Here is a 20,931-nt window from a genome sequence, read left to right as displayed (position 1 = left end):
ACAACTATAGTAAATTGTGCGTAGTGTACCATGTGCTATTGTATGACGTCAACGAATGTCGCTTATGTATCAAACAGAAGCAAAACAAAAATAGCGTCAAATTAGGGCAGCGTCGATTCGGGTCTACTAACAAATACTCTTGATACTTTTATTCAAGACATAAAACATTTGATATGAAGCATGGAATCTAAAACATAAAAATAACAGTTTTATAAAATAAGACAATAGCAAACAACGAGGATAATATTCATCTTTTTAGAGTACAAAATCTAGAACATTACGACAGCAATACTCATTATATTTACTTATTGGACTGTTTGTTGCGATTTTGGTATATTGCACATTCGGATTATACCGCTATTTATGAAGTAAACATTGAATGTAAAAGACTCATTAATGACGTAGAGTTAATTTTACAAAACAATTGTTTTGTAAACCGTTTTAAACAAATACAAAAATAAACACATTTTCAACATTTATTTCATTATAATACAACTATCGATAGCAATAAGCGACCACTATCTTGAAGACCACCATGGTGTGAATGCCTGATGAAATCAATAATTAGCCGATAAATCGCTGATAAGGTGTCATAAACAACACTGGTACACACGATAAGTAGAATCGGATTGTTAATTGGGGGAAATAAAGGGATGAGCGGGGGTAAGTGTTAGCGAAACAGAGCTTGAATAGCGAATTTTATTGGGAACCTATAGACCTTACATCGTTTTTTACGAATGTCGGGACAAATCGTCTCATATCGGGACGGCGGGACAAAGGGCCCAAAAGCGGGACTGTCCCGCCGAGATCGGGACGTATGGCATGTATGTATTATAATAGGACTGAGTACGCCTGAAATCTATTGAAAAAACTACAAACTAATTAAGTCTTTACAGAATAAAGTTTTGACACATTCATCATTGTTTTGATTTCTTATCATCAAAAATGGGAGAAAACCAGATAAAAATATCATCATACCTCAATACAATCTTATCACTATCAAACATTTCCCCCTTTATGTAGTGTTTAAAAAGAGTTTCTAAAGAACAAAAAATTGTTTATTTATGAGTATTTTCCATACTACATAGTCTGTTGACATTTTTTCACAAGAGGCAGGGGTCGGCCGATAATGCAACTCGGGTAAGAATTTCGCCAAAAGTCGGCAAATGTTGCTTTATTTTATGAGCTTTGATGTAGTGTTTTTTAGATGAATGCCAAGGATAACATCTGTAGGTTTGCCATTCAGGTAAATTTAATGTGCTTTTGAAGTTTATTCATTTCTTTCCTTAATTGGTAAGTTAACAAACGACGTCTGTTTAGTGCCACTGCTTGGAACAAAATCTGTGGGCAAAACTGAGATTTGTGTTTATGAAGTGCAGCATTTGTACTCCCAGAGCCGCCATAATAAAGAAGGGCTCTGGGAGTCTGTTTATATGGACAAGCCCTGTCCCTTTCTGTTAATTATTCAATTATTAATTTTTTACTTGAGGAAGTTGAGCTTTATTAAAATAACCTGTCATAAATTGATTCAAGTAGGCTATATTTTATCCAAACAACGTGGAATTTAAATTTTAACAGCATGCTCTTTCAAAAGGCTGACACAAGAAGATAGAATTGTACTGAAACAGCGATGCACTGTTGCTATTAGTCCAAATTTTTGACGCTCTTAAATATTAAGCTACTTTTTATATGGGTAATATTTGGAGCGTACAAAGGGTGAAAGACCAATTATGTGGTGGGAATTTTTTGTTCTTTGTCTATATTGTTGCGCAAGGATTTTGTGCGCAACATTCAAGCCCCGATATAAGACACTTAATAACAAAGGATTGCAATAATATTTACATACCTGTGTAGATAATTCATTTCTCGTTAATGTTCCGTAAAAATTATGTAATGACACTTTGAATTTTGCACGCCTGAGCAATTTAAATCCAACCACTATTCAATTTTTCAATATCTCTCGATTCGCTCGCTGTGTAGATATAAATCGATAACACGACCTCGATGTAAAGCATCTGGTTTAAAGTGGAAGAATAAACAGCGTAAAATACAGTTTGCGTTCGTCTGTTGTGGTGCAGCGCGTTACATAGTAAACCGATGTTATACTTTTCTGGATTAATTTAGCATTGTTTTTTTTTTAGAAATTGACAATTAAAAAGTTCTGAAATATTACATCTTTTATTTTTATACTGTACATAAATAATATTGATACAGATCGTACAGTATACCGTCCTTTGTAACGTAGAATGTAAGTACATAAAACAACACAGACAGAGGTGCGAAAAAGACATGCATAAACACTTCCTGAAACTTAGAACAGTGAATAGAAACTGCACCATATTTGTTTTGAACATATGCTTATTAAATCGACAAAGATTAGCATACTAGATCTAGTTAGGTAAAAGTCGGTGTTAAAAGCTCATGTTAAATAAAATTACGCGTACACGTTACACCGTAATGCCTTCTTCTGATTGGTTCATATTTAAATCAGTTTCATGACATGGCTACAGGTCAGTGATTGTTTTGCGATTTAAGCAGAAGTTTAACTGAAGAATTTATGCCTTTCTAACTTCGAATCGACGATATTTGATGTAAAAATGAACTTCTGAATTAAAACTGAATGAGTTGGTAATGTTATTTTGCAATTTTACGCAAATTGATGAAAATTTAAACTTTCTGGTTTCCACCACAAAAAAGGTCCTTCAACGATGAGACGTTCCAAAGAATTTAGCCCATATAAAAAGTATCTCTAAATTCTTTGCGCGTGTTATAAATGAGACTATGTTGCTATCACTGATAGTATCAGTCATGTTTGTATGTCATGAAATCACACTTTAATAAGTGCACACATGGGTGCATGTTTGTAAGGTATTTCTCAAGTTTCGAACATACCATAGCCGCCAAAAGGCACGTCGACCTGGAAAATAATATCGCAAAGGAGTTTTGAGTCACCATTTTTGTTAAAAAACTATTTTACAATTTTTAGATCTGAAAACAATGTTGACAGATTCGCTTTCCGGTTCGAGCAGACAACTTCCAAGATGGCTGCTGCGAACGTGTAATCTCGCGAGATTATCATTCAGTAACACATTTTTAGAAATCATCATTTCTGTTTTGGAAAAAAAAAAGATTCATAACCATTGAGAATGTTATAGGTTTCACAATATAAATGGTAAAAATACGATTTCAAAACTAAATAAAAAAGTAAGGAGATAAGGTTACAAACCACCATGTTTAATAATCAAATAAACATGTCAAAATATTGATCTTTAAATGTGCGTTATTGAATGTTAGAGTATCTTAAAACAAAACTTGTTTACTTCTAGTGTTGATATAAAACAAAATGGCATATACAGGCTAAACGAACGCGTACACCGTACCATAAAGTATCAAGCAAGTATCATGTGCATGAAACGCCTACCCGATAATTATCTGTTGATTTTAGAGCGTCTTAGTATAACAACAATTCTTAAGATTGCAATGTACTTGAATATTGAATAATTAACGTTTCATTATAGTTTCGTTCATGTGAAGAATCTCCAAACCCGAATAACAATATAGTGAACTCCGTCGGTGGACTTTTCATTTGCAACCATAATGAGATATAGCACACGCAATCGGATTCAAATATTATGATATACGCTACTCCTATAAATATGAGGTCGGGGTAGCTTACGTCTAATTATTTGGACTAGATATACGCGAAATATTTTGTCTAAGTGTAGTGTGAATCTGAAATAATCTGATAATATAGAAAAACGTGGATCTTTCGATATGCATATATATGAAATATTAAAGAATTTAAATAAATATCTTGAAAGATCTTATTGTTTTAACGCGAACGTAAATCCGACAATTTTACCGACATATAGAGAGCTATTTACTTATTAAAAAAAAGTTAAAGCATAACAATATGTAGTTTAGATTGAGCTGATGAAACATGATCAAAAGGGTATTCCTTTTCTCACTTAAACTGTAAGGCTTCTTGATCGTCAGTAAACTAGCGTTATTGATCACGCAGAAAATAGAAAGATGAATAGTTCAACGTACTCTACGTAATTAATGTTATTAAATTGAAAAATCCTTATATGTAAACATAAATGGATTCATTTCTGCATACTTAGTCAACTATGTGAAATAATTGTATGTTCTTAGTCTCAAATAATCTCTCCGATGTTAATAAACCAATAAAAAAGTGAAAACACATAAAACTAGTTTGGATTATGTACGTGTAAACGTTTTTTTCACCTCACAATTAAAGGGACCTTTTCACGTTTTGGTTAATTGACAAAAGTGAGAAAAAGATGTTTCAGATTCGCACATTTTCGTTGTAGTCATGATATTTGCGCGGTAACAGTAATACTGAGCACTAACCATGCTCTAACATATTCATTATATGTGCACCTTTTGACGATTTAAAAACCTGAAAAATATTAAGCGTTACGAACGATTTGGAGAGTTCTGTTGTTATCGCTATATTATGTGACATTACTAGGATTGCTTCTACCAAGTATATACAATGCACGACTAATTGCATGAGCACGGATGGCCGAGATGTTTAAGTGCTAGGCTTTTACTCCAAGGGTAAGTGGTTCGAGCCCGGTTGAATTTGTTTTGCTTCCTTTAATTGTATTCTTGTTTTTACTGGAACTATTAAGTTCAGATGTCTACAAGTATCACTTTATAGCATTTAATGACAAACTTAAATACATGAAAAAATCTGTTAAAATGTCCCTTCAGGCGTCCGCTGGATATTCCGGACATAAAAAGCAATTTTCTACAAAGAGTCGATTAATACAGATCTTTATGTAAATGCTTAAGTTGTTAGTTGTCACTAATTATATTGCTTAAATTTTATTGACTTATTGTCTTGGTTTATAAGGCGTTCGGAGTCAATAGGTACGTAAGCGAAGAGAATATTTCTTCACATAGAATCACAGCAGGTGTTGTTATTCAATTTTTTATTCAACTTGTATAAAATGAAATCGTAGTAATTCAGTTATTTTGTCAGAACTACAATCAAACATTTTAACGATAATCCTCATATATTGTCATCAATTTGACCACATTCCTTTATCGACCGACACATTTAATTTGGGGGCTTAACGCACGGCTTATTGTTCTATATCAAATAATTCGTTGTATTGTGTCGCCAATCTTCGATAAATAAATCATTTTATCAATATCTCACCTTTATGAATAGAAAATGAACGTGAAATATTAAAGTGGGTCTTGTACCACTTATGTCAAACATAGCGGCTTTTAACTTTATCGGTCATCGTATTTTGTCCGGCTGGAGGTGAAGATAAGTGGGATGTGTATTGTATATTAGGGGCTCTAGTCATCATAGTGATCCGGGGTTAGATAAACATCCACGTGTTTGATTTTAAGCACGCTAGTTTCTAGTTTTGAACGCCGAGTGCACAGTCTGCCTATCACATTTGAGGCATCTATATATATTGTATTTGCAGTTCATTTTATTGATAAATTGTGAGAAAAGTCACATTGACTTATCATTGTTGCGCATGTTTTCTTTTTAATATTTTTTTTCAACACGCTGCTATTATTATATTTTTTATTTTCAAAAATAACTTCTTCATTCAAGCCCAGAAGGCTTTATTCGAACATTTAAATTGAATACATAAGTCTTTGATTGCGCAGACAGTGGCTTACTCTGTGCTCTGTAAAATGGAAAGAGTTACTGTGTTGATTTTAACTCTCATAAATATTGAAGGTACGTATGATGCATCATTCGAAAACACATTTAGCGGTATGACTATATTAAATTCCATTTTAGATTAAAACATAAATGTTATAATACATTTAATGTAAATGTGTAATTTATAACTCGTAGCCAAAAAATGTAGTGGTACGTGTTCCAAACGGTGCTTTCGGAAATAACAGTCATTAATGTGAGTTTTTTACTATTCCTTTTACTAACGGAAGGTTGCAGATGTTACATTTTATTGTATATATCCATTGCATTTGTCATGGTTAAAACTAATGACGAGTTAATGCGATCGAACGCATGGACAACGTAAGTTGATCGATTTCTTACCGAATTGGTATATCCAAAAAATGGCATAACTCATTTTTTTTGTATTTAACGCAACATCATTATATTTTATGATGTCATACTCATTTATATAAAAAAAATCACCAATAATTGCACTTATATATAGAAATGCGTAAACATAATTTTGTGGCTACGACCTTTGTGTTGTTGTACATAGACATGCCATCTTTTTATTCTGTTTTTATTTCAGTTTTCGTCCAGTCACAAACACCCCCCAACCTTACTTGTTACTCACCTGTACGTATTTCTCTTCAACTTTGTACTTTAAAATGCTTGTCATATTTTTAAAGAATATAAGATAGGAAATGTATATAATTTGGAGAGATTTTTAATTATCCGTTGATTCATCATTGCAAAAAAACACCGAAAAACAACACACTTAAGCTCATTTTGTAACGTAGAAATTCTGTAACATGATGCTTATTAAAACTATGACTTAATTTATTAGCAAAGCTTTGAAATCACAAAGTCGAGAAGTGTTTTATTTAATATGTAAAATTGTCCAGTAGCCATCAACTTAATTAAATTAATCATGAAAATGGGATCATAACTGACCACACGCATGTGTTCAAACAGTTTATAGAGACTTCTATTATAAAATCGTTTAAAATATAAGTTCAAACCGTAAATCCCAACGCTTTAATATTTGTTGTGTAACATTGTTTTGTGCTTTTCTACAATATTAAATTTTGTACTATACACAACTATCGGGTCAAAACTAGCCATGTATCAGGGTCACATTTTATTATTACAATTTGGTACCTATTACGACATGTGGCGTTGAAGCAGGGTGTTGAGTATTGTCATTGTTATGGTAAGCTCTAAATTTAAACATTCACTGACTAAGAACTGCAACTGTGACCATCCTTTTAGCAGGATTACGTCTCCTTTGGTACTGATAAGTTAAGAGAACGTCCAAATTCACTGTAAGGTATGCTGACAAGTACATTTCTCAGCAACTGCTACAGATAATGAATTGAAACTTCACACATGTCTATTTAGCACCAAACCCATAGTTCATGCTAAACATCTGGTGTGTATTAATTATAAGTCCGAAAAGTTTTTTTACCGTACTAAAAACTTCAGTTACGACCGTTTTGTGCTAAGTCACAAACAAGTTTAGAATATAAAGCGTTGTACACCTAAACTCTGATTATCGACCTCTTATTTTTCGGCCATCCCACTAATGTTGTAAAAGAACCAATAGTATTCCTACATCAACATATAGGGATGCTACAATATGCTATAATGTTTGTTTGAAGGACACTGTCTTTTATTGTATATATTACCCATTTATGCCTAGTGGACTCTCCCATCCTTCTAAATTGGATCATTTTATTTCCAAAATTAGGGATGTCTAGTTTATTAATTTCTTTATTTACAATATTTCGTACAGAAATTCCTTTAAGCAAACAGAGCAGACCCTGATGAGACGCCGCATCATGCGGCGTGTCATCTGGGTCTACGCTGTTTGCCAAGGCCTTTTTTCTAGACGCTAGGCATAAATTGGTTAAATTTCTTTTTAGAGACCATTTAATCCATCGTGTACCGACAAGTACGCCGCCTTTCCCGGCCACCTGAACTGTGAGGACCAAAGTCTCTTGGTTGGAAGTAAGATGACAATTACTGACAAAGGTAAGATAATAAGTTAATTGTCCATCGATACGTACAGCTTTATTTATAATAGTTATTTCAAAATGATTGCGATTTAATATAAAACAAAACACAATCATCTTCAAACGCATTTACTTCTGATAGCATTTCGAAACTCTAAGCGAGATTACATATTGCATGTCTTCATTAGTTTCATGCTTTATTAACTTGAAGCCACATATCATGCTTTGTCATCGTCGAAGGTTAATTAAGCATATTCACTTGAATGATAATTATAAATGCATTCGTGTGTTTAACTAATTTGTAGCAATACACAACGCGATCATTTGAGTCTTGTTCTGAGAAAACTGGGCATAATGCATGTGCGTAAAGTGTCGTCCCAGATTAGCCTGTGCAGTCCGCACAGGCTAATCAGGGACGACACTTTCCGCTTTTATGACATTTTTCGTTTAAATAAAGTCTCTTCTTAGCAAAAATCCAATTTAGGCGGAAAGTGTCGTCCCTGATTAGCCTGTGCGGACTGCACAGGCTAATCTGGGACGATACTTTACGCACATGCATTATGCCCAGTTTTCTCAGAACAAGGCTCATATTGTTTCAGAATTGACAAGCATAGCGGACGAACACAATCGAATTCGCTCGAATGTCGTACCAAAGGCAGCCAACATGCTTGATATGGTAAGATACGTCGTTTGTTGGTTCAGAGCATTAATAATTAACCCATTCATGCCTAGCGTCCTGAAAAAAAGGACATTGCAAACAGCGTAGACCCAGATGAGACGCCGCATAATGCGGCGTCTCATCTGGGTCTGCGCTGTTTGCTTAAATGAATTTCTTTATGAAATATTCTAAATATAGAAATAAATATACTTGACACCCCTAATTTTGGAAATAAATTGATCCAATTTAGAAGGATAGGAGAGTCCACTGGGCATAAATGGGTTAATCGTGTTCGTAAATTGATTAGAATAAATATAGATATATGGGCTAAAGCTTCGGATTTGAACATCTGTTTTATATACCAGTAAACATAAGAAATTATTATACTAATATACAAATATGATTAATTAATATGTGCTTTTAATTAATAATGATAACAGACAATACAATTTAAGAGTTAACAGTTTGAGTTAAGATGATTATAAGGTTTGTGTTCTCTTAGTTATGATAATGTTAAGGCTAAAAACTAGGCTTTTTATACATAGGATTTAATACGGAGGGAACCAATATGGAAAAAAACAACACCAGACACGATTATACTAATATAAAAATATGATTAAGTGATATATGCTTTTAATTAATAATGATAACATACACTACAATTTAAGAGTTAACAATTTGTGTAAAGATGAATATAAGGTTTGTGTTCTCTTAGTTATGATCATGTAAGCCTAAAAACTAGACTTTTTATACATAGGATTTTAATACGGAGAGAACCAACATGAAAAATACATAAAAAAACGAGATTTTCACATTTACCATAGAATTGAATTACCGAGAGTGCGTGAAGTTGTAAGTTGCAATCACATGCTGAAAGTTTGTTTCACACAAACTCCAAAAGAAAGACGCGCACGCATAATCAGAGATTCGTTGTAAATTTTGTATAATCAAATTCAGCACGATAACCAGGGCCTTGAGACGGCTGCACTGCGATGGGCAAGACGATGCACAGCTGACAGCACTTGGTACCAGCGTTCCACTCCAGGTATTAAAGCAGTTATTCCCAGTTTAAGAAAAAATGTATAAACATGATAAACAAACAGGACTGTTTACCGCATGCTGTGTGTTTGTTATGGGAAGAGGAACCCTGACCCTTACCCGTACCTTAACCCTCTAACCTCAACCCCCACACACATGCGCATTACAATACCATGCCTCGCTCGTGGTCGTTGTCCTCTTCCCGTTTGTTATAATGTTGAGCAACTTGTGTTGAAAAAAGTGGCTTCAAAACCCGGATCTACATATATTGAAATGCAGAAAACATACTAGTTGTTGAACAGTCTAACTGGCGTTATGATATATACGTATACATGCAATAACAGGAACGTTATATTTAAAGTGACGTCAACAGAAAATAATCTGGAAATTATTGGTATCATTGTTTTATTTCCGACAGGTAATTATATAGTCAATTATTTGTGTGTCATTTTTCCAGGTGCGTTCATTCCCGGACAGAACTATTTGTTCAGCGAAACTCCATTGAACTGGACAGACGTTTTAGCGGTTTGGGAGGCGGAGAATACAAGCTTCACTTACGGTGGACCGGGAAATGACGCGACTCGGGTCGGAAATTATACACAGGTGGGTGCCCACTGCGCATGCGCATGTATAGGAAGTTACTAAAAGTGGTGCTGTGCTGTACTGTCATTACCGATTATTATGCCAATGCTATATTTCGGTTATTATTTTCTACTTCAACTATTCATAGCACTTCCGAATCACCGTGTTTTAACCTTAATGCTGCACACAACATCCGCTTTTTTGTCACAAAAATGTGAGAATAACGATTAAGGTGAAATAACCATTTGTAGTTGTTTTGTCACTTCTTATTTGTATACCGGTAGATGAAATCATTAAAAAAATATCTTACACTCCTTTGTGAAAAAATACATGTGTTCGAACTGGCTATAACACCGTTTAATATAGTTTGTTTGTTAAATGGTAGAGTGTTTTGTTAACCAAAGCAATACTCTATAACATGTTAAACATTATTTTATAACCGTTAGCTCTCAAAGATTGTTAGTAAATCATATTATTTTATATGTTATTAACGTAAGGATGGCACGGAAGCTTAATAACACCGTGTCATATTTTCGGATGTTGATATTATTGCTGCTGATTTGATAGCTTTATCTTCTGAAGACACACGCGGGTTTAAAAAAAGTTAATGATTATTGCAAGTTGTGGATAGTAGAAGTAAATGCATTAAGGAAGTTATTTTCTGAAAAAATTATGGGCATTTATATTTTGATTGTATCGGATTGGATGTTGATGTCGTCGATACGGATTTGTTTGCTTCGTCTGATAATGGCACGCGGACCCAACAAACAATAATGAGTATTGCAAGTTGTGGGTGCTACAAAATGCAATAGGGAAATTATATTTAAAGGAAGTTATGGGCATTTATATTTGATTGTATTTAATTAACATGTTGTTGATGAGTAAACATACGATGGCAATGTCGATAAAGCTCTCGAGCAAGCAAAATACACGTGATCAAGCGAGAAAAGTTCGTAACTATAGGAAAATGTTGATCTGCTCCATTTATTTACAGCAAATGTTGTTTCGGATATCCTTTTTGTTTAGTAATCAGCTTAAAGTTTAGATATATGAATAGAGCAATCGATCGTAAGTTAGGTCAAATGTGTAACATACAGTAATTAATTTTCAGATGATTTGGTCAGAGACGGCGTCTGTTGGTTGCGGCGCGGCGGACTGTGGTGGGCGTTACCTCTATATCTGTCTTTATGCCCCCATGTAAGACTACTAGTTTCATAACTTCTGCAGAAATAAAATAATAATAATAATAATAATAAAAGCTTTATTTACAGAAGGTTACACATTAAGACAATGACACATTATACATATTATGCAGATGAATCAATACTTTTTTACAATGTGGCCTTCTTAAAATAACATACACAAATAGGCATTTAACAAGTAAAACATTCAAACAATATTTACTTACACCTATACATAACACACATTTTGTCTCTAAGACAGACACACATGAAATAACATTGATTGGAAATTAACATGACATATCATTGATTAGAAAATAATGTGCTTTATATTGCCTTTTAAAAGCAGAGATAGAGCATGCAATTCGTATTCCAATTGGTATACTGTTCCAGATATTCATGCTATGGTATGAAAAAGCTCTTTTCTTATAACATGTATTTGCTTTGGCGTTAACAATATCGTTATGGGTGGCAGATCTTAAGTTATAGTTGTGATTTTGAGAAAAAGTTATAATATCATTTACATATTCTGGAGTCTGATTGTTGACACATTTATATATTAAGATAGCCGTGTGGTATTTACATCTTTTATTTAACGAGAGCCAATTAAGCTGTAAAAACAAATCTTTGGACGGTGTTCTATTTGGCTTTTGTAGAATGACTTTTGCTGCGCGTTTTTGTAAAACATTTACTTTTGTTAAATTGGTTTTATTAGCGTTGCACCAGATCGTTCAACAATAATCGAAATTGGTTAGAATATATGAATTATGAAATAATTTCTTCATATCAAAAGTGTGATAATTTGATATCTTTTTTTAGCAGATATATTTTACTGCTTATTTTAGAGCATGTTTTATCAATGTGTACTTTCCATTGCAGATGTTTGTCGATATAAAGTCCTAAAATATTATGGCTAGTGACATTCTCAATAGCATTATTATCTATTTTTATATTAAGGTTGATATTCTTAATTTTTTGTTTTGACCCAATAAGCATGCATTTTGATTTATTAGGGTTTATCATCATGTTATTGAGGGTGCATATAATACTGAATATTATGTACATTTCATGATCGATAGCTGCAGTATCTAGAATTTGATTCAGTCAGTAAACTACATGATTCAGTCAGTAAACTACATGATTCAGTCAGTAAACTACATAATTCAGTCAGTAAACTACATGATTTAGTCAGTAAACTACATGATTCAGTCAGTAAACAACACGATTTAATCAGTAAACTACATAATTTTCATTTGCCTTAAAACCACGTTTAACTATAAATAATATAAAGGTATGCATGTGTTTCTTATTTTTCAGAAGTGTTATTAATGGCATTCAACCAGCAACATGTGCGATTTCATTTATAATAAGAATATAAGTTTGTTGCGCTATTCTGCGTGATACACATGGGCGGCATACACGAAAACTGCCATGTTGTTATTTAAGTAATCTATTACTAGCTGCTGTACAACTTAAAAAGCATCTCGTGATACTGTTGTATTTATGCCATTCCATACTGGTACAGATTGGATCCCTCTAAACGCGACCAACCGTATAAGCCTACTTCTTCTGCGGGTTGCGATGACTGTCAACGTAACTGTACTGCAACCACAAAGCTATGCGGTAAGCGATGACTGTCAACGTAACTGTACTGCAACCACAAAGCTATGCGGTAAGTGAAGACTGTCAACGTAACTGTACTGCAACCACAAAGCTATGCGGTTAGTGATGACTGTCAACGTAACTGTACTGCAACCACAAAGCTATGCGGTGAACGATGATTGTCAACGTAACTGTACTGCAACCACAAAGCTATGCGGTAAGCGATGACTGTCAACGTAACTGTACTGCAACCACAAAGCTATGCGGTAAGTGATGACTGTCAACGTAACTGTACTACAACCACAAAGCTATGCGGTAAGCGATGACTGTCAACGTAACTGTACTTCAACCACAAAGCTATGCGGTAAGCGATGACTGTCAACGTAACTGTACTGCAACCACAAAGCTATGCGGTAAGTGATGACTGTCAACGTAACTGTACTGCAACCACAAAGCTATGCGGTAAGTGATGACTGTCAACGTAACTGTACTGCAACCACAAAGATATGCGGTAAGCAATGACTGTCAACGTAACTGTACTGCAACCACAAAGCTCTGCGGTAAGTGATGACTGTCAACGTAACTGTACTACAACCACAAAGATATGCGGTAAGTGATGACTGTCAACGTAACTGTACTGCAACCACGTAGATCTGCGGTAAGTGATGACTGTCAACGTAACTGTACTGCAACCACAAAGCTCTGCGGTAAATGATGACCGTCAACGTTACTGTACTGCAAGCACAAAGCTCTGCGGTAAGTGATGACTGTCAACGTAACTGTACGGCAACCACAAAGCTCTGCGGTAAGTGATGACTGTCAACGTAACTGTACTACAACCACAAAGATATGCGGTAAGTGATGACTGTCAACGTAACTGTACTGCAACCACAAAGCTATGCGGTAAGTGATGACTGTCAACGTAACTGTACTGCAACCACAAAGCTATGCGGTAAGTGATGACTGTCAACGTAACTGTACTGCAACCACAAAGCTCTGCGGTAAGTGATGACCGTCAACGTTACTGTACTGCAACCACAAAGCTATGCGGTAAGTGATGACTGTCAACGTAACTGTACTGCAACCACAAAGCTCTGCGGTAAGTGATGACTGTCAACGTTACTGTACTGCAAGCACAAAGCTCTGCGGTAAGTGATGACTGTCAACGTAACTGTACTGCAACCACAAAGCTATGCGGTAAGTGATGACTGTCAACGTAACTGTACTGCAACCACAAAGCTATGCGGTAAGTGATGACTGTCAAGGTAACTGTACTGCAACCACAAAGCTCTGCGGTAAGTGATGACCGTCAACGTTACTGTACTGCGCCACAAAGCTATGAGGTAAGTGATGACTGTCAACGTAACTGTACTGCAACCACAAAGCTCTGCGGTAAGTGATGACCGTCAACGTTACTGTACTGCAACCACAAAGCTCTGCGGTAAGTGATGACTGTCAACGTTACTGTACTGCAACCACAAAGCTCTGCGGTAAGTGATGACTATCAACGTAACTGTACTGCAACCACAAAGCTCTGCGGTAAGTGATGACTGTCAACGTTACTGTACTGCAACCACAAAGCTCTGCGGTAAGAAACTCAACACATGTTCTATCTAACTGTACTGCAAGCACAAAGCTCTGCGGTAAGAAACTCAACACATGTTCTTTCTAACTGTACTACAACCACAAAGCTCTGCGGTAAGAAACTCAACACACGTAATATCCAAATGCACTGCATCCACAAAGCTCTGCGGTAAGAAACTCAACAAATGTTCTATCTAAATGCACTGCAACCACATAGCTGTGTAGTAAGAAACTCAACAAATGTTTTCTTTCTAAATGTACTTCAACCACATAGCCTTGCGGTTAAAAACTCAACAAATGTTCTATCTATATGTTCTGCAAGCACACAGCTGTGCGGTAAGAAACTCTATAAATATTACCTATATACAAATGTATATTGTATTCATTCTGAACGTATAACAAATTATTTATAACATCCATTAGCTGAATTATGTCAGTATTTTAATCATTGGACACAATTGGGATATAGGGATGAAAATGCAAAAGGCGTTGTTTTATAACAGTATATGCATACTTGTATGGTTTTAACATTTGTTAGCTGAATTGTAACATTATTTTTTAAATATTATATGTATAATAAATAAATAAATGTATATATCTATTTTCTTATATAATAATATGAACATTAATATTGCGCGTTCCTGACTATAATTAGTTACATGTACGCTACTGGGACAAATACATATGGGCCGTGCTCTATGAAAAGAGGATTTAATGCATGTGCGTAAAGTGTCGTCCCAGATTAGCTTGTGTAATTCGCACAGGCTAATCATGGACGACACTTTATATGCAAAATCATGATTTTTGCTACGATGAGACTTTCTTGAAACGAAAAATATCATAAAAGAGTAAAGTGTCGTCCCAGATTAGCTTGTGCGGACTTCACAGGCTAATCTGGGACGACACTTTACGCACCTTCATTAAACCCCATTTTCACAGAGCACGGCTCATATGGTTCGATCTTTATATGCTCCAGATTTCAAGGGACTTCTATGTCTGGGTGGCTCTAAAGTCAACATGACCACCGGCTCATCGTGCGACTGTCTTGACAATGATCACTACAACGGAACAATATGTGAATGTAAGTCTAAGTTTGCATTGAAGTTTTCAATGCCTGTATTCACCAAACAATTCATAGGCTTAAGAAACAACAAATACATGTTGATACAAATAAATAAATAAATAAATAAGTAAATAAATAAGTAAATAAATAAATACATAAATAAATAAATAAATAAATAAGTACATAAATAAATAAGTACATAAATAAATAAATAAATAAGTAAACAAATAAATAAATAAAAAAGTAAATATGTAAATAAATAGGCTAGCACTAGTGACTTTGTCTTTATCAGAATGTTCTTCATGAAAATGATGTATATAGAAAAAGTTAATGCAAAGTTTGCTTTCTAAATTAGGCAATTCATCAATATTCCAATTTAAAACATTGTCTTCATTCTTTATCTTCAATCTTAGAATTGTTTTATGAATACTGGCCTGAAATCACAAATGGACTAGAACCGTTTTTGGTTCTTAGATGGAAAGCTGTGCCCTTTTTACCCAGTTTCTAGTTCGAGGTTCACGTGAGTTAATGTCTCTGACCGAATAGGTGAAGTGACTGCATTTAGAAGGCTTGATACTTGATATATAAACCCAGACGGTTGCATCTGTAGTCGTAAAATACCAATACCGTCAAATACCAATTTTATTCACATTAATTCTGATAAAATGATAACAAAAACTGACACAAAACAATTGAACAAAACAAATGTCCGTGCCTATACAAATATGTATGGCAATGCACACACATGATTTTCAACCCACATTTGACAAGAAGAAACATTACATTACTGGATGACGAAACACACCAAAAAGCCCCAAATGATAAAATACATTGCAATTTTGAAAGGTTAAATAATTTGAACACACATACGCTGCATAATACTATGCAGAGTTCGTTTTTTATTGTTTAAGCTATGTGATAAGCCTTCATGAGAGAAAACTACTGCAAGCGACTGTCGTTTTAGTCCCTTCCCGGTGAAACCGGAGAGGAACTTATGGTTTGCGCTCTGTGTGTCTGTCAGTCTGTCACACTTTTCTGGATCCTGCGATAACTTTAAAAGTTATTCATATTTGTTCATGAAACTTGAAACATGGACAGCTGGCAATGTGGAGATTATGCACGTCAGTTCATTTTTTTCCTACGTCAAGAGTTCTGGTTGCTATGGCAACAAATAGGCTATACATATTGCTGAAAATGGTGGCTCCTGCGATAACTTTAAAAGTTATTCATATGTGTTCATGAAACTTGAAACATGGACAGATGACAATATGGAGATTATGCACGTCATTTCATTTTCTAGGTAGGTACGGGACTTTTATTGTTTGGCAATAGTCTTGTTTATTTATGGAGTTTTTGTGCACATCCTATATGCACGGTTATCTTATATTTACGCAAGTTTGCCATGTTTTATCCACGAGGAGCGTCCTTTGTTATCATATCTTTATCTTCGCTGTCAGATCCTAAATCGTAATTGTGAAGCGCTGTTTTTTTTAACAAAGTTATTTTTCTCATAACCAATACTGTGGTTACGGATATTTTTTCTTGAGGTTTGCACCGCTTCTATATTTTATTTTCTTATTTTAGTGAAATGCGTTGGCACAAACGACACCGATCCTGAATGTTTTAAGACGCTTCGAGGCACGTGCAGCACGAATTTAACTACGATGTTCCGGTGTCCTTGGATGTGTAATGTCTGTCCATGTAAGACAATACTGGTGTTTTTTTCTGATTGTGGAATTATTCACTCGTCGTTGTTTTTATTTCTTATTGTTTTGTTTTAAGAGCAAGCGCATATAATTTATAATCAAAGCGCTGTAGGCACTGAAGGCATGGGGTTACATTTAGTGTGTTTGGGAAGAAGTATTGTCCGAATTTATACGGATTGACCCTAGCGGTTGAGTGCAGAAGCTCAGTGACTGTAAGAAAAGACACTATTTGTGTATACTAGTATACTACAGTGTACAAAGACGGCGGAAAACTACACGATACTGATGGTGGGAACGATAACCTTTTGTTCAATTGTAAAGATCAAGTAGAGGTTCGTCTACATAGGCGTTGACTATATACAACAACAAAAACAAAAACAACATAGCCGCAAAAAAACTTTTATTGTTGGCGTCAAATAAATAACTTCCAATAGCCTAAAATAGCGTTTTATTACATTATTAACAGATCAGGAAAACACTCATACTTCCTTTGTAATGTGTTTACAAAAGAAAATCAACTTACCGGTACTCTGATAAAGAACGGTGTACAGATAGTGTAATTTGTCTAACGTAGAACTTTTCGCGCTCGATTTGCGCGCTCGATCTGCGGAGTGAAATACCATATCCGGTTACTTCGTCTATTTTCGAGAATGATCGTCAATATTTGTTGTTGTTTTTTTTTTCATTTTCTTTTTTCTGGAATGTCTTATTAACGCAAAATAAAATAACGATATTTTAAAATGTGTTTATAAATACCAAATATATAATGTCTTCAAAAATGTATCAGAAAAAAATATTCTTACTGTCTCCGTAAACACTCGTATCTTTTCGGCCTAGACCGTCAAGTGAGGAACTTATTCTCGCATGAATATGCAAACAATAATAACTGTGTCGTAGCCAATGCTTAGCAACACTGCTATGTTATATAGTGATGTTCTGTATTTACATGGCGGGTTATTAAGACCTGCGAAGAACTAATTTTATTGCGCATGAATTAAGTGGTAAATCGGACTTTTGGGAATTTGGATTTTGGCAGCCAGCCAGTACGGATAGGCTCAGAACTTTCAACACTACTATGGCCTTTGGGCTACGCCCCAGGCCAAAACAATATTACACAACATTTTATTCAATCATATTGAGAACATCTCAAAATAAACAATGCGTCGCATTTTAGTACAAATGAATGTCAATTACGCAACTTGGACACAAATATGGACAGTTATGTTTAATCCTTGTTTTACAACATAATAATTTATTAATTATTATCCGTCTAAATTTTTCATTTTAACTGCGCTAGCAAAAAAATAATAAATTAATAATTTGGATGATAAACATAAGTTACTATGCAATTAAAAGTACACATAATTATATTACCAAAGCATTAAACTCTTTCACGCTGACATTCGAAAATGATATTCCCCGCCCCCATTTTGTTCAGTTGAACTAAAAATATAAAACGTGTTAACCGTAAAGGATCTTTACAAAGATTTCTGTGTAACCAAATACATATTCTTCCGTATAGTTCACACTCGTACGACGGAAATTAAATTGCGTTCTGTCGTGTTCGTCTGTTCTGTTTATTATTGCCAAGAGAAGACCATGCTGTTGAATTACTAGACTATTAATTCACTCGGCAAGCTTAATATGACCTCGTTGTTTTGTTTGCACGCCGCATTATTACAAATAGTTGTTCTTCGGCAAATCGGCCAATAAACACTGACACAATCAAAGAAATAAAACTAATATAAAACCCTGTTTTACAGTGTATTTTATGTGTTTACTTAAAGATGCAGCGTCTAGCTGGGGCACCGCATCCAACTCCAGAATGCCATGGGAGAAGGATCTTCCCGCTTGCACCACCACCACCGCGGCTACCAGCCATCTGCCTAACGTCGTAAGCTCCTCCACATCCGACCAGGGGCCGGGCCAGGATAACAGCGGGGGAGCGGCTGCAGCGATCAGCCTGTGCGCCTTGATGGCATGGGCAGCAATGGCAGTCCTCCTGGCTGACATGTTCTAGAGGCATTTGAGATGAGTTCCAAATTAAGTCTTTTCTTCGAACAATAAACACGTTATTTCGACACACTGTTCATTGCCAGTATATTATTGTGGCTAGACATTTGCTTCATTTTCCATGGGTCTACCTGATTATTAAGGTGTAAAACAAGATACAAAAACACACCGTTTTCGTTTTGGAAGTGTTGAACACTGAATTGCATATTTTATTTTGAAATGTAAGCCGAATGAATTTTCATAATTATATATTCCTTGCAATTACTTTAGCGTTTAATTTTGATGCAATAAATCATACTAGTGTGTGTATGTTGTCTGTTTTTCTTTCGATGTGAGATGAATTAATGTAAAGGTTGATGTTATATAACATTTTGTTTCCAAAGTTCCTTACTGACAACTTGCGTGAATAATGTCCCTTTGATTTTTAAATTGTATGAAGCAACTTTAAATCCACTGAAATCGTACATGTTTTATACGAGTTAGGCATGTTTATTGAACAATACATCCAGAATTCCAAAAGCCCAAGCGGAAAAAGTAAACGTGCAGAGTTTGCAAAGTAAATAATCATGATTTTATAAAGATAATGATATGTTTAATTGTAACAAAACGTACATATACCAATATATATTCGTTTACTGGTTTAATAACTATCAGTATTGTATATTTTATATGTGAAATAACGTCAAATTGCGATCAAGCTAATTAAGTACAACAATATATCAAACATATTGTATTTTACATGTATAAGGTCTTAATATGAATAATGTGTTTTAGTAATAATAATAATAATAATAATAATTATAATAATACTAATTATTATTATTAAAATAAGATCAATAATAATAATTATGTATACTTTTAACCAAAGTTACACAAATCATTCCACGAAGCATATTTTTTTCCTGATACAAGTATACATAGCATTATGTACATATTGGAGAAAGAGTTGTAGAACAATAGTTGATAGTAACAGTAACAGTAATATAATTGATTTTGTATATATCTAACAGTAAACTGTACTTAAGTTACAAGTGTAGCCCATGTGTGTTACAATAACATTAGCATTAGACCCTGCTTGCTTCATACACGAAACGAAAATATAGAAAGCCGGAAGTGTCTGGTCGCAGTTCAATATTTAATAAAGATGATATTCTGACAAGGTGTCTGCACATTGACCATCATGCATAAGAAAATGCATAGGAATAACGTTTTACTTTGATTGGTAAGCATTTTATAATCCATATATTATGTATCGTTACTATAAATAGTAACAAAATGACTTCGCGAGCCGAACGTTATTCGTATCTGAAGTCCCGCCTAGCCTAGATTTTTCAAATCTGAAAAAAATGGGGTCGCGCGAATTATATATGCCGTAGAATACAGTAGAATCGTTGTTAGGCTCGTAAGTAAGGATCAGGATCCTTTTTAGCCTACACCTTCGTTATATAATGATGACTTGACTTATTTAGCACTAACAGTTTTTAATACACTTTTCACATAAAAAGATCTATTGATATTTAATACACCAAATACCTAATTTGAGATAAAACACTGGCTAGAACTCAGCAGGTGCTGAGCGTTATTATCCCACAGTTGGTGGAGTCTGTTTTTGTTTTTGAAATATTTAATGACTTAGCAGACGTAAGGTAAATTATTCCATTCAGATATGATTCTTTGATGCTGAACAAAATGGGGCCAAAATTCAGTCTCAGCCAACGTGATAATTGAAATACATTTTGGATTCGTTCGATGCTTTAATAAATATTTTATTTTTAAAGAAACCACCACGTCCAATTTGAATGCTTGCCTTAA

At 34.6% G+C, this 20,931-nt stretch overlaps 2 protein-coding genes across 5 annotated transcripts in view; one reads left to right on the top strand and one right to left on the bottom strand.

The window, feature by feature from the left end:
• The window catches only part of LOC127847359 (endoplasmic reticulum resident protein 44-like), a 40,792-nt gene extending 37,727 nt beyond the window's left edge, over positions 1-3,065 (bottom strand). For 2 of the 3 annotated variants that reach the window (XM_052379218.1, XM_052379219.1), the window contains exon 1: positions 2,893-3,065. In XM_052379218.1, the coding sequence (XP_052235178.1) occupies positions 2,893-2,955 (63 nt within the window). In that variant the 5' untranslated portion in view covers positions 2,956-3,065. The remainder of the gene's footprint in view (positions 1-2,892) is intronic. The other variant, XM_052379221.1, reaches the window with a different exon arrangement.
• A 1,429-nt stretch (positions 3,066-4,494) lies between these two features.
• On the top strand, positions 4,495-19,424 carry LOC127847362 (cysteine-rich secretory protein 2-like). 2 transcript variants are annotated; one of them, XM_052379228.1, is made up of 11 exons: positions 4,495-4,584; positions 6,267-6,313; positions 7,603-7,711; positions 8,292-8,368; positions 9,308-9,395; positions 9,846-9,991; positions 11,082-11,167; positions 12,677-12,774; positions 15,314-15,418; positions 16,985-17,101; positions 18,894-19,424. In XM_052379228.1, exons 3-11 carry the CDS (start codon positions 7,693-7,695, stop codon positions 19,124-19,126), a joined length of 969 nt encoding a protein of 322 aa, XP_052235188.1. In that variant the 5' UTR covers positions 4,495-4,584; positions 6,267-6,313; positions 7,603-7,692; the 3' UTR covers positions 19,127-19,424. The 2 variants fall into 2 exon arrangements, with proteins under 2 accessions (XP_052235188.1, XP_052235187.1); XM_052379227.1 differs by lacking the exon at positions 4,495-4,584 and adding an exon at positions 5,439-5,734.
• The last annotated feature ends 1,507 nt before the right edge of the window (positions 19,425-20,931 follow it).

Source organism: Dreissena polymorpha, chromosome 10 (assembly GCF_020536995.1).
Source record: "Dreissena polymorpha isolate Duluth1 chromosome 10, UMN_Dpol_1.0, whole genome shotgun sequence".
Taxonomy (NCBI): Eukaryota; Metazoa; Mollusca; class Bivalvia; order Myida; family Dreissenidae; genus Dreissena; species Dreissena polymorpha.
Note: the sequence above shows the minus strand (reverse complement) of the source record. Positions and strands in the feature narration are given on the sequence as shown.

Excerpts from the sequence above, each read along its gene's own strand:
- LOC127847362 (XM_052379227.1), top strand. The coding sequence starts at position 5,689 with ATGGAAAGAGTTACTGTGTTGATTTTAACTCTCATAAATATTGAAG. Across the intron at positions 6,314-7,602 it reads ACCTTACTTGTTACTCACCT|AGACCATTTAATCCATCGTG; the intron begins GTACGTATTTCT and ends ATTTCTTTTTAG. Across the intron at positions 8,369-9,307 it reads CAGCCAACATGCTTGATATG|CACGATAACCAGGGCCTTGA; the intron begins GTAAGATACGTC and ends AATCAAATTCAG.